The sequence below is a fragment of the Drosophila takahashii genome, chromosome X (genome assembly GCF_030179915.1).
Source record: "Drosophila takahashii strain IR98-3 E-12201 chromosome X, DtakHiC1v2, whole genome shotgun sequence".
Taxonomy (NCBI): Eukaryota; Metazoa; Arthropoda; class Insecta; order Diptera; family Drosophilidae; genus Drosophila; species Drosophila takahashii.
The window spans coordinates 26,171,680-26,186,350 of NC_091683.1; the positions used below are offsets into that span (position 1 = coordinate 26,171,680).

General features: G+C 30.4%; 1 protein-coding gene across 4 annotated transcripts; it reads left to right on the forward strand.

The window, feature by feature from the left end:
* The first annotated feature begins 11,758 nt into the window (after positions 1 to 11,758).
* Positions 11,759 to 14,145, forward strand: LOC138913759 (homeobox protein 10-like). Of its 4 annotated transcripts, none has more exons than XM_070218211.1 (5): positions 11,760 to 12,523; positions 13,382 to 13,430; positions 13,496 to 13,555; positions 13,621 to 13,680; positions 13,746 to 14,136. In XM_070218211.1, the coding sequence occupies exons 1-5, from the start codon at positions 11,882 to 11,884 to the stop codon at positions 14,114 to 14,116; spliced, it is 1,182 nt and encodes a 393-aa protein (XP_070074312.1). In that variant the 5' UTR covers positions 11,760 to 11,881; the 3' UTR covers positions 14,117 to 14,136. The 4 variants fall into 4 exon arrangements, with proteins under 4 accessions (XP_070074313.1, XP_070074312.1, XP_070074314.1 ...); XM_070218213.1 differs by having other exon boundaries at positions 12,365 to 12,523; positions 13,360 to 13,430; positions 13,746 to 14,141; XM_070218212.1 differs by lacking the exon at positions 13,496 to 13,555 and having other exon boundaries at positions 11,759 to 12,523; positions 13,746 to 14,139.
* The last annotated feature ends 526 nt before the right edge of the window (positions 14,146 to 14,671 follow it).

Genomic DNA, 14,671 nt, shown 5'->3' on the forward strand with positions numbered 1-14,671 from the left:
TTCGGTTCTAATGCTGAGGTAAACGATTATAACTCCCTTAAGCTTGCCCAAATTAGGACTGAAGAATTTGTGTCAACTGCAGTAGATACAGTTAAAGCAGCTAATATGTCTGAAATAAGTCGAGAATCAACTCTTAGACGTGCCCAAAGCATGAAGACCTTTTAAACTCAGGGTCTACCATATATTTTACACCTGAAGACAACAGCAAAATACATGGTTAACGTCAATATTGACAGAAATGACGGCCTTGTAAATGGGGCAACTGGTCAATTAAGGGGGAAGATACATATAGAACTGCAAATTTCTTAAGTTTTTCATGATTTTTTTTTAAACAATAAGGGTTTGTGCTGGAAGTTTGCAACTTGGCATGTTGATTACATAGTTCTTATATAATTTAAACCAATTTTATTTTTTCTTGTATCTTTTAAAATGGCGGCCGTGGGAAATTTTTGTCAGGCCTTTTTTAAAAAAAGTAGGCCAGCTGCGGATCGTCTACAGTTCGCTGTGTAGATCCGATTTTTGTGAAACCAAATTTATTTTGTTGAGAAATAATGTAGAAACTGTCTGAACCTAACTTACATAGAATATCTCAAAAACTCTGGTTGGGGCACTCTTTTAAAGTCAAAAATAAATTGTTTTCTTATTTTTCTTGTTGTTTTTGCTTTTGAAAAAATACTTCAACGTACAAATTTCTACATAAAGTAGGTTCAGACAGTGGGCAATTTCATTACAAACATTTCCGCAAAAGCAGCATGATGATCGAAGCATTACTTTTTGAGATACACGATCCGCAGCTGAGAAAAACATGGTTTCGAGAAAAACGCATTTAAAGTAATGAAACATATCTACTGCACAAGAAAGATGGGTGCCGTCATACTGGAATAAGTTCCAAAATAGTTCGAATTTCTTCGTGAAACTTTCATGACACATTCTTAAAGAGTTATACTACCAATTTAAATAATAAAAAAAAATTGAATTTTTTTGTTTTCTATATGTATCTCCCCCCTCAAGGCGAAGCATTCCTCTATTGATCGAAAACAATTTCCAGTTGTTCCTGCTGAGGCTATTACCATCCATAAGAGTCAAGGAGCAAAGTAGTAGGATAATACGGGTGCTGGCTCACTTTTAATTGATCGTGTCAAACCAATTAGCACCAATTAGTCACGCATGGTTGCACAGGTGTTATAATGACCTAATTAGCACATAGGTGTTATAATGACCTAATTAACTTAATTAATCAATAAAAGTGTGGGAAAAAGGTTGGGAAAAATGGAGTGTGTAGGTGAGAAAAATGGTGAGAAAGGGGGAAAAGTGGAGTGTGTGCGTGACCGTTAAGATGCACACAGGTGTCATAATGACCTAGTTAGCATAAAAAAGGTCACTTAGAAAGAGTGTGAGGAAAGAAAAGAAATGGAGTGTGTGGGTCACCGTTAAGATGCACACAGGTGTCAGAATTTGTGATTGGTTCTGGTGTGTAGGAGTGTGAGAGAGGTGTGTTTTCTCATGCCTAGAATTTGTGTGTAGGAGTGTGAGAGAGGTGTGTTTTTTCATGCCTAGAATTTGTGATTGGTTCTGGTGTGTAGGAGTGTGAGAGAGGGGTCATGCCTAGAATTTGTGGTTGCTTAGAGTGATCTTTACCTGAAAATTGTGTGTAGGAGCGTGAGAGAGGGGTGTTTTATTATGCGTGTCCATTTTGTTAATTCAATTAGGATTGTAGATAATATCTGTTAGTGTAACCTATCTTCAGTGGTTTTGTGGACAAAAGTGTGAGTTCGAGAACTCCCCCCCCACAAAAACAATGAGATTGTTTATTTAATCAAATGCGCTTTTATTTATTTAATCATATGTAATATTAGTTTCCATTGAGTTTTTTAAACAAATTAATGTATCGTTCCATCAGTTTTAAGACATCTTCTTCTTTCTTTTCAATATGCATACACCTGCAGGTGTCAGGTCCGACTTTACAATCATCATATGCCCATGCACAGGATGATAGGTGTTCCCCATACTTGGAATGAATTACTGGGGTGGCTTCAACATCTTTAAAAAATGTATGAAATGATTTCAACCTCGAAACATGTTCCTTGAAGATCTCACTCCCATACTCTTTTAGGAACTCTTCAATTTTTGAGGAAATCATTTTTTTTTTGCTTTCAACGTAATAGGTTGAATGTTTATCTTAAACTAAAGTCTGCTGGATATAAATCATTGTATTATACTTAGAAAACAGCTGTTAAATAATACAACAGCTGTAGATAGACCACCCTCAAAAACAAAATCAAAACAATAGATTTTTTTTTTTATATCTTTATTTTAGAATTTCAATATATGATGAAATTAATTTTCTAACTTTATATTGTTGAATTACAAAATGAAAACAAGCACACGTTTCTATATTATCATTAGAAAATTTACATAAATTAAAATGTTCTCCAAATGTTGTTTTTATAAACTCCTTCACGTCAATACTCATGAACATGTCCCTTGACTCCAACAGTAATTTCAAGTCCTCTTTTGAAATCATATTTCCAAATGTATTAATAAATAAAGTAATTTTATTTATCAAGGAAGAATAATTCGGTATATTTGGATTTTTATTAGAATCCGACATTTCGTAAACTTCTTTTCTCGACTCTCAAATTGTGAATGAAAGAATGAATGATGAAAAGTTGTTGTTGCTAGCAGTTTTCTTTTGTGTAAAAGTTTAAGATTTTATGAGCATTGTTGAGTGAGCAGACACCATCTACAGCATGTAATGAGCAATATGGGAAGTGTTTTCCATCCATTATTTTTAGAGAGGGACATCCAATTTCATCAATGTTAATTACATCATCAATTTTTAAAAATTTTTGCAGGAATAACCTTTTTTGATATCCTTTACAAATTATTTCCTTTTTTCTAATTATTTCTCTTAAATACACTTGTATTTCTTTGAAAAAGTATACTCCATCGTTCCAATAAATTTTATGATGTTTTTTTGTTAACCAAGTAGCTGTTTTTCTACATTTTTTATTCAATGCAATAAAATCATGTGGAGAGTGTATGAGAAAATTAGAGTTCAAGTTTGTTTCGTTTTTGAATACGACTCCAATTTCTTTTAGAATAAATTTATTATTATTCCCTTGAAATCCTTGAACATCAATTGCAACAATATCTTCACTCATGATTACTTGATTGTTTGTTAGACAATCCGCTGAACTAGACCATTCAACGGGTTATATTCAACTAAACGATCATGTATCAGCACGCAATATACTTGAGCATTTTCGATAGCGGGCTTGCTAAGTTCAATTGAAATCCTAACATCAATGGGCCCCGATTTAACCATTTCATTTTGATATGATAAGTCTATTACGATAATAGGAGCTTTTAATTTAAACTCTGCAGGTGATAGTAAAGGAGATTCACTTCGATTATAGTAGCTAGTTTGAAACTTGCAATACATTTCATAAAGGTGGGCAAATCGTTCTTTCTCAAAGTCCAAATTCAAGTCATCGTAGGGATATGTTTCAGAGTTTAAGTAGACCTTTAGATTTCTTAAATTGTTTGTAATCAGATGGTGATTATCTTTAAATGCAATTAAAGCAAATCGTGGTCGCTCGCGGTTAGCCGATAATTTAACGTTCCAAACATGATGTATTCCATTACTTAGTTTAGGATTAATGTATGTATCCCAACTACGGAATGCAATTGGTAGATTGGATCCACTTTTTATAATATCATACATTTTAATTTTCGTTGAATCGCTGGGTGTTATATGAGGAATTTTCCATGTAATATGAGTCATATTGAGATGATATTTTCCGACTCTTACTCCATTCTCATTTTTATCTTCCTCAAGTACATCATTTAAATTTTTTGATATCAATAGTACTAGTTCATGTTTACAATTTAATAAAACTTTTTTGAAATCTTCAGCAAATCCAAGTAGATTTTTAAGGGGTATTGAAAAGTTAAAGTTGGGGCTTATATTGAAATCGGATCCTCCACTCCATCCAGAATTGTAAAGTCTCTTGCTTTCAAATTGATTTAAAGAAACAAAGTTTTTTATTGTAGAAGTAATACCACTAAACCTTGTTCTATCTATCTCAACACCATTTATTTCATAGCGTATTTCATCTAAAAAGTACGCCATGCAATTATTTCTCATCCTCCCAATAACATTTTGAGTTTCTACCGCCCCCCCTTCCTTAATTAGAGTAATATCTCCTTGAAAATTTAGAAGACTCTCATGGGGGAGTACATATAAATCTTGATTTTGAATTGTAATTCTTATCTCATCATTCGGTTTAAATGATTGTTGATACGGTGAATAACTGTGATATTCTTTCTTCGATATACTATCATCAGAGAAAGGTTTTTCTCGTACCCCCAATATTTCATTCAGACCCATAACTTTAGTTAAACTCGTACTTTGAAGCCCAGTGATTTAAGAATTAACTTGTTTTTTAATGTAATTGTGTGTCTTTTTACTTTCGATCCTCTTCCTATAACTTTATGTTTGAAAGTGTGCTGATGATGGTAAGTATCATCTCTTTTATTATATATAATCATTGTATTAGTCTTAAATGTAAACGAATTGTATAGTTTTCACCACGTAAATTAATAAGTTCGCCGTTCTGATCAGTTATGTGTATAGAGAGTGTACTTATTTCTCTAGTGTTGACTGGTAAGTAAATGAGATTGTGTGGTGTGATATTCATTTTATAGCCCGGTGGAACATTAATTCCGAATTCGTATAATGAATGATCTTGTCTACTATCAATATATGATCCGCTCACAATATTACATACTAAGCGTATTGTGTTTATTTTTAAAATGTTAACAGGTTGATCCGATATATATGTTTTTTTCAGGTCGGGGTAGATTATTTTTTTATTGAAACCAAGCAATTGTCCAATGGAGTTGTTTTTATTAAAATAAATAGGTTCCTTGGTAGTTGTAATATGAACTTGAAGTGTGTTATTATTACTTTCCATTTGAAATGTTTTCTCAAGATCATAATCATTTAGTTTATTTTTTAGAAAATCATAAATATCATTGAGTTCATATGATCCTATGGGGAGTTCAATAACTTTATCACCAATATGAAATAGATTATTATTTATATCAACATTGGGTATAGAGTTGTACATATGAAAGTCAATGAGTGCACACTCATAGTCACCATTCGTCAGTTCTATGGGTGGGAAATAAGTAATGTTTGTAATGGGTTCATTACCATTTAGTGTAAGAGTGAATGATCTACTCATTTTGGAATCTAATAATGAACTGTGAAAATATAGCCTACAGAACGAAACTTATATTCTCAAATAATTATAAATTCATTAAAACCCTTCCTATATCTTCCTTTTTCCATATCGTTATCTTTACTTATTATGAGGAATCCGTATTTATCGCTCCAGCACTTTTGACAAATTTTCATAAATGAATCATAAGACATATCAGTATTTACATGATCACGATATATATGTCGCATATTTAAATCATCTTGTTTAAACATTATAATCATATTAGCGTTATCACGTATTAGATGTTTTGGAATATGAGTATACGTTTGACATAGGTAAAAAGAATCTATATTTTTATGACGTCCCATACAAAAATATGAACGAATGTTGTTTTGTTTTTCACAAGCAACATCATCAAAAATCATAATAGAGTTTTCTTTAGCCTTAGCGGGTGGTAAAACTTCATCATTTTGTGAGAATGTATAATATCCCATACCTTTTATCGGTTTAATTAGTTTCTCTAAATACTCATACTTTGGTTGGTATAAACTCTTTGAGAATACATATATATTCTCAAATTTAAGTCCGTTTGGACTTTCAATAAGACTGAGCATAACATTTGTTTTTCCACAGTTTGACGGACCGACAACCAATGCTCTTATTGTATTGGGTAATAAAGAACTATGTCGTGGAACTGAATTTTTAAATGATTGATCACCACCCTCGATATTTCTAACATAGATTTCTTGTTTTTGACGTATTAAACGCATATTCACATGTGTAATGTAGTTCATTCGATGAGAAATGCTCCTTGATTAAACATTATATAAAATGGGTAAAAGTTTTTATAATTGTTACAGTCAGAGTTCAAACTTGAAACGAGGTAGTGGTATTATCAACAAAATAATTAACACACTTCCATTTGAAGCACATATTCCTGGGTATAATTTTTGTGGACCTGGAACAAAGCTTAAACAAAGGTTGGAGCGCGGTGATCGTGGGATAAATCAATTGGATGAAGCTTGTAGAGTACATGATATTGCATATTCACAAAATAAGGATCTAGCGGATCGACATAAGGCTGATGCAATATTAATAAATAAAGCGTGGGAACGTGTTGGAGCAAAAGATAGTAGTATTGCAGAGAAAACAGCAGCATACTTGATTACAAATATTATGAAAACAAAAAAGAAATTCGGAATGGGTGTGAAGAAGAAGAAAACAAAGAGAAAGTGTAAGAAAAGGAGATCAAAGGTAAAGAGTTTTTCAAATGTTGTCCAAACAGGAATGCGGGCATTGAAAACTCAAAAACCACTAGATCTAATGAGTGCAATCAAGGTTGCGCGTAAAGCAGTCAGTAAAACAATTGGTAGAAATAAAAAAAAAATTAAGATTCCTCGCATCATTAATGTACCGAAAATTGGTGGTTTTTTACCTATTGTACCCATTTTGACTGCATTAAGTGCATTAGGTAGTCTTGCCTCTGGTAGTGCAGCCATTGTTAAAACTATTAATAATGCAAATATTGGAAAAAAACAATTAGAAGAGAGTAAACGACATAATACAAAAATGGAAAGTATTAAGGTGGGTGAAGGAATGTTTCTAAAACCTTATAGAAAAGGTTATGGATTATATCTCAATCCATTTAGAGGAAATCCAAAAAACTGATTACTAAGCTACCTAAAAAACCGCTTTCAAATTTTGAAATTTTGAATTTTGGTCAAAAGTATATTCCACATTTCCGAGGTGTGTTTATGAGAGACTCACTACCAAAATCTCCTTGGAGAGAAGAGTCAGGAATTATAAACCTAGATGATAGTTCATCAAATGGTACACATTGGGTAGCTTACAACAAAAATAAAAAAAGTATACATTATTTTGATAGTTTTGGAAATTTACAGCCCCCAAAAGAAGTTGTGAAATACTTGGGGAATAATATTAACTATAATTATGAGAGAAAACAGGTCTTTAATAGTACCAACTGTGGACACCTCTCCCTCCAATTCTTACTCTCTATCTCTCCCTAACTTTCTCCTCATGGTCCAGTGACTTCTCTTTGATTCTCTATGATTCTTGAAACCCACTCTATTTCACATGCTATTCGCTGCTATGATTGGTCAATTCTATATCAAGAAAGAGATAGAAAAAGGAGGGCTAGTTTACCAAAAGGTATAAAAACTCGATCAAAAGTTATTTTAAGTCGCATTTGAAAAACCACTTGTAAACTGTCTCAACCTAAGTTTTAAGTTGCAAGTTTTAACGTAAATCATCTCGCAAACAAGAAAAACAGTTAAAACAATAATAACAAGAAAAAACAACTATAAAAAACAACTATAAAAACAACTACAAACAACTACAAACAACTACAAACAACTACAAACAACAAAAACAATAACAATAACAAGAAGAAACAACTAGATGAAGAAACAACTACAAATGGTCAACCCAGAAATGATGAAGGTACTCAAGGATTTTAATGCTAACCTACCAAAGCCTCTCTTAACAAAGACAAAGATGGAATCGGATGTGTGCTACCCTATTCGACGAGCTCAACGCAAAAAAACCAGCTTTGGAATGGCCCTCACTCTTGAACTTGAAGAGTATATGCTGTACTTACCGGAACGATACTCGACTTTAGATGATTCAACCATTGAATATATAAAAGATAATATGTTTTGTATTATTAAAAGGAATGATAACAACCTCTATTTAGAATTAAATAAAGCTTAAAATGTATTAAATTTTAATATTATTAATGTACTTGTTTTATCAAATAAAAATAAAATTTCATTAAACTCAAAACACTTTGTTATAAATATTTATATTATACTACATTTCTCCCCAGTACTACATGAGTATCAGAGAAAACTACAACAATGAAGCGAAATCTTTTAGAACAGTTGACAAAAAGTAGGAATTCATTAAAAAGAAAATTTGATGAATTGAAGCAAATAAAAAATGAGAACGTATCAAATTTGGAGGAAACTTTTAAACCTATTACAGAACCTTTAAATGAATTACTAAGTGAAAATAAAAAATTAAATAAGAAAAAAAAGTATATTAATGATACACACAATGTTAAGACCAAATTCAAGAAAGAGAAAATTAACGTACCTAAAACTAATAAAAGGGTAGAGGAGAGAGTAATTGAAAGTGATAGTGAGAGTGATGCTTATGTTGATGCTTACTCAGAACACTCTCATATAGATGAATCTGATGTTTCACAGCAGTCTCATATAGATGAAACTGACATTTCTCATGAATCTCTTATAGACGAATCTGATGTTTCACAACACTCTCATATAGATGATTTAAATGAAAGTGTATATGAAGAAACCGAGGTGAAGTATAATATCAATATTAATCAGTTAAAACAAGAAAAGATTTTAGATAATAGTTATGGACCAAGAGAAGAAAATAATATTTTAATGTTGGGTAATAGTACACTTAAAATTAAAAAAAATGAAATGGAATTAGGAAGCGGAAAATTATGGACTCTATCACCTGGTTTATACTCTTTAATTTTTCATAACAATCCTAAGGATTATACTAAGAATGATTTAAATTCATATAGAAACATTTTAATTGAAACAAGTGCTCACAAAAGAAACTACCAACCAGATGGTCAAATAAAAGGAAATCGTTCTAAAAAATATTCTTCAATTATTAAACCATTAATATCGTCGTCTTCAGTAAATAAAGAATATACTGGTTCTGGGTATATGAGACTACAAAAATTACCACCAAATTATGTATATTGGGATAATGTGAATGAACTTGTTGAAAGATTACAACTCTTAATGGCATCAAGAGCTGCTGGTAATAATAACCATACTAATGAAATTCTTTCAATAATAGAAGAATTGCGTGAAGCAAAAATAATATATTAATAAAAGGGAAAACATTTTCTCATTTGGTTTAATAGTAAAATGTCTATTGACAAGTTTGGTCACTTTTCAAATGATAGAGATTTTTCCTCACTTTTCAAAAGGGAAGTTGAGAGTCTTACAGGTTTAAATCTAGATACTGATGGTCACATAAATGTTCAGAAAAAAAGAATTAAAAACTCTTCAAAACCAATAAATGGTAATGATTTGGCTATTAAATTTTATGTAGATGAGAAAATTAACGAAGCGAAATCACAACAAATCGAAACTATAACTAAATCATTTCATCAACGAAATAAAAGAGTATCAGAGTTGGAAAGTAAAGTAATAAAAATGGTAACTCAAATGGAGAATATACATAATAGATTAAAAGAGCTTCTTGATAAATTGGAAAATCTTAACAATTTCATAAATCAAAATTTACGGAAAAAACCCGCACCAATCACTCGTTCTGATCAGATACAAATAGATGGAACGATACTTCGAGGTAGTCCATTTTCACATCGTAAAAACGAAGAAGAAGAGGTCTTAACAATTAATGTGGATCATACATAAATATACCGTTCTTTCATTTTTTATTTTATAATTAAAATGTCAGTTGATAAGTTTGGTTGTTTTTTAAATGAGAAAGAGTACTCAAGAGATATAACAAAAGGTGTAGAAAAATTTCAAAGTATACTCAATGATTATGATGGACATTTAAATATTCAGAGGAAACGATTTAAAAATTCCCTACCCCCCATTCATGAAAATGATATTGCAACAAAATTTTATGTAGATGATGAAATAAGTAAACTAGTACAGAATACATCTAGTGAAATTTCTAAACAACCACAAAAACAAGAAATCTTTAGATTAAGACCTCGAATCAATAATATTGAGGGAAAAGTGAGTGAAATTTCTAAAAAATTGGACTATCTTTTGAAAACTATTAATAAGATAGTAGAGGATATAAATGAAATAGAAAGTAACATTTTCAATTATATCATTGCACCGACTGCAGTTTTAAAAAGTGAAACTGAATCTTTAGAGAAGAAACCATTTGTACCAAATCAAATAAAGTCATGAGTAAACGAGATATTGTAAATGAGTTACATCGACCATCATTCAAGAATTTTCCAAGACGTAGAGTTATAGTAAAGGGTATTAATGATTTATGGCAGGCTGATTTAGTTGAAATGGGGGCATATGCATCATCGAATAAAGGCTTTAGGTATCTATTAACAGTAATAGATACCTTTTCTAAATATGGATGGGGTGAAGCAATAAAATCAAAAAATGCAGAAGAAGTTACAAGAGCAATGGAAAAAATAATAAAATCTGGTCGTGGAGTACCAAAGAATTTACAAACAGATAATGGAAATGAATTCTATAATAAACAATTTAGAGAATTAATGAAACGATATGAAATTAATCATTACTCAACATTTAGTACTCTTAAAGCATCTATTGTGGAACGTTTTAATAGAACAATAAAAGAACTTATGTGGCGTGAGTTCAGTTTTAATGGAAAATATACATGGCTTGAAATATACAAAGAATTGATTAATAATTATAACAATAGGAAGCATAGAACAATTAAAATGAAACCCATTGATGTTAATGCTAAAAATGAAAAACAGATTTTGATGAGATCATACAATCATCTAAAAATATTCATAAATGGAGAGTTTAAAGAGGGGGATCATGTACGAATAAGTAAATATAAGCATGTCTTTGAAAAAGGTTATACTCCAAACTGGACAACGGAAATTTTTCGAATTCGGAAAGTACAAAATACATCACCCACCACATATTTACTTGAAGACTTGAAGGGTGATCCAATTCAAGGGGGCTTCTATAAACAAGAAATTAAAAAAACAAAATTCCCTAATACTTATCTTGTTGAAAAGATTCTGAAACAAAAAGGTGATTATGTGCTTGTGCGTTGGCTAGGCTTTTCAAAATCGGAAGATAGTTGGATTCACAAAAAAGAAATTCTATAAAATCAAGAAAATGCGAAGAAAAATTAAATTCCACAGATTGACGTCAATGCCTCAAATCAAATTATGTTTCTTCACACGCACAATTCCTATTTATAAAGTGTGAAGAAACATGTGAAGATAAGAATTCGAATGGAATTGATTATGTGCTTGTGCGTTGGTTAGGCATTTCACACATTGACGTCAATGACTCAAATCAAATTATGTTTCTTCACACACACACACACACACACACACAATTCCTATTTATAAAGTGTGAAGAGACATGTAAAGATAAGAATTCGAATGGAATTGATTATGTGTTTGTGAGTTGAGTAGGTTAAGAGAGCGTGCGTGTACAGATAAGAATTCGAATGGAATTGATTATGTGCTTGTGAGTTGAGTAGGTTAAGAGAGCGTGTGTGTGTGTGCAGATAAGAATTTTGTATGGAACTTAAACTCTAAAGAATCTAAAACAAATAAAAAAAAAATGATTGTATAGTTACGCACTGTCTAGACTTTTCCAAAATTAGCTGATAGTTGGATTCACAAAAACAACAACTTGAGGCATACAATCAATTAAAATGTACGCATTGACGTCAATGCGTGAAATAGACTCATGTATATATTTATGTATATACATATACAAATCTAGATGTTATAAAGGGGGGGAAGCATTTTAAAAAGTTTTCAGTTTCCGTCTATTCGTTCCCGCAAATCAATTTCGGATCGTTTACTCGTTTGCGCAAGTCAATTTCGGATCGTTTATTCGTTTGCGTGTGCATTTATCAAAAAACTTAAAATGTCGTTCTTGATAATATTTTTTTTAATATCATTAATGAATCCGGTTGTGAAAATGTTGCCGGTGCCTAGTGAAATGTTAATCATTGAGAAACCCTCTATCTCAAATAACTCAATTGGAGTATTTATAAATATGCCGAAATTAAATAAAATCATAAAAATTGACTTAAAATTCGAGATCTTGGAAGATAGCCATATTTTTATAGATCTTATGAAGAATAGTACTAATGACAGTGAAAAAAATTTAAAAAGTGAAGTGGACATGAAAATAATTAATGCTAATAATAGTATTAATACAACTGTGCTTGAAGAAAAAATAAAAACAACAACAACAATTACACCTACAACATCAACATCAACATCAAACCCACCTACTTTGATAAGTAATAAGGAGGAGGAGGAGGAGGAGGAGGAGGAAGAAGAAGAATCAAGTACCCCAACATCTACAACAACAACCACATCTGCAACTACAACTACATCTGCAACTACAACAACATCTGCAACAACAACAACAAACTCACTCAATCATTTTGATATTACTAAAGATACAAATTTTGAGAAAATAGAAAATAAAAGCGTAGGAGCTGAAAAATCACAAGGAATTGGTATTGGTATCGATGATAGTGAGTCAGAATTTCAAAACGTAAGTGAAGCACCTAAAATAACTAACACAACTCAAGAAATAGGGATTGGTATCAATGATAGTGAGTCAGAATTCGAAAGTATAGGACGAGTTCCAATAAAAAGAAATATCACACATAAATTAAAAAACACTGTAAACATGCATAACACTGAAATAGAATTTACAAAGAGAGGAATAATAGAGAATTTTAAAAAGCAATTAATTGAGAATGAAAGGAAAATAGGGGGGCATCTGGATTTAGGAAGAAGGGGGTTAAATAGATTCTTCACCGTAAAATATAAAAGTGCTACGGTAGGTGTTAAATGTCACTACAATAATATATATAGAAGATTGAATTTTAAACGTAGTGTAAATAAATCTAAACGTAGGAATTCAAAACATATAACTACTCCCCACCACCACCACCACCACCACCACCAGCAACGAAAATCTAAACGAAATATTAGTCCTCCCCTAGCAACATTAAGAATAAATTGCTTTGAATTTGCTGAAGTTCTAACACATGCACTAATACATGCAGAGAGACAGAAAGATAGGAAAGTATATGAAAGAATTTCGAAAGATGCTGATATTATTTCTATGCAAGAGAGTAAAAGGGAAGAGATTGGAGATGTAGAACCAGGATATCTTGGAGATGACCCACAAATAAATGAAATAGGTATTGAAACAGCAGAAAAAATTAATGCAATATATTTGAGAAAGAGAAATATAGAATCTCAAATGCTAACTGAGTATTTAAATAAAAAAGAAAGTGAGATTAGTACAGATACAATTCTAATTAATGACATTAATGACTTCAAAATAACTAATAGTGATACTATAATCTGATTGAGTAGGGAAATATGTTTGTTTTTGCAGAATTTAAATAAAGAAGTTGCTAATACTATTTCGAGTGGAGTACAAAAAGGTGAGATGAATAATAAATATACATATATAAAATAATATTTATACTTATAATATTTATATTTTCAGAATTTCAAAACTTTAACAAAAAAGAGGTTAATAATACTATTTCGAGTGGAGTACTAAAAGGTGAGTTGATTAATAAATATACATATATAAAATAATATTTATACTAATAATATTTATATTTTCAGAATTTCAAAACTTTAACAAAAAAGAGGTTAATAATACTATTTCGAGTGGAGTACTAAAAGGTGAGTTGATTAATAAATATACATATATAAAATAATATTTATACTAATAATATTTATATTTTCAGAATTTCAAAACTTCAACAAAAAAGAGGTTAAAGACGACGCTCTGGGTTCATATGATGAAGATGACGATGATGATGATGATGATGACCATGATGTGAATATTTTCGATGAGGATAATCCAGAGCCATGTATTACAAGATCACCTAGTGAGGAGGAATCTATTCTTGTCGAAGGTGGAATAAGTAACTACATACAAACTATTCCTTTAAATTTAGATAAGGATAATGATGAATATATAAAATCAATTCCTTTAAGTAATGATGATAATAAAATCTATATATTAGAGGGTGGTATAAATAGTTATGTACAAACTATACCACTAAATATAGAAGAAAGTAAGCAAATTGAATGTAATTCGAAGAAAACATTTTAATTGTTCTTTAAAATAAAAAATTTATAAGATTGTTTTTGGAAATTTTAACATTAACCTCTAATAAGCTATGTTTGTTCTTTAAATTTAAAAAAAAAAACAAAAAAAAATATTTTATAATATTGTTCTGAGAAATTTTAACATTAACCTCTTAATAAAGGCATGTTTATTCTTTTAAAAATAAAAATTTTATAATGCTGTTTTGATTTGTAATATTTGGTTTATACATTACCTTTAATTAACCTTTAAATAAAAAGCGATGTTTATTCTTTTCAAAATAAAAATTTTATAATGCTGTTTTGATTTGTAATATATGGTTTATACATTACCTTTAATTAACCTTTAAATAAAAAGTGATGTTGCTAGATTATTATTATTATTATAGAGTTCATTTATTTTTATTATAGATTACATTTATTCTTTTTCACAATCCAGTAAATTTATTTCTAATTCTGTATAAAACATTTCAAATGTACAATCATCAATATTTTTCTTTAATTTTTCTATTTCAATGTCTTGATTATTATTTCTATTAGAACAATTCTCTATTTCTTTTAT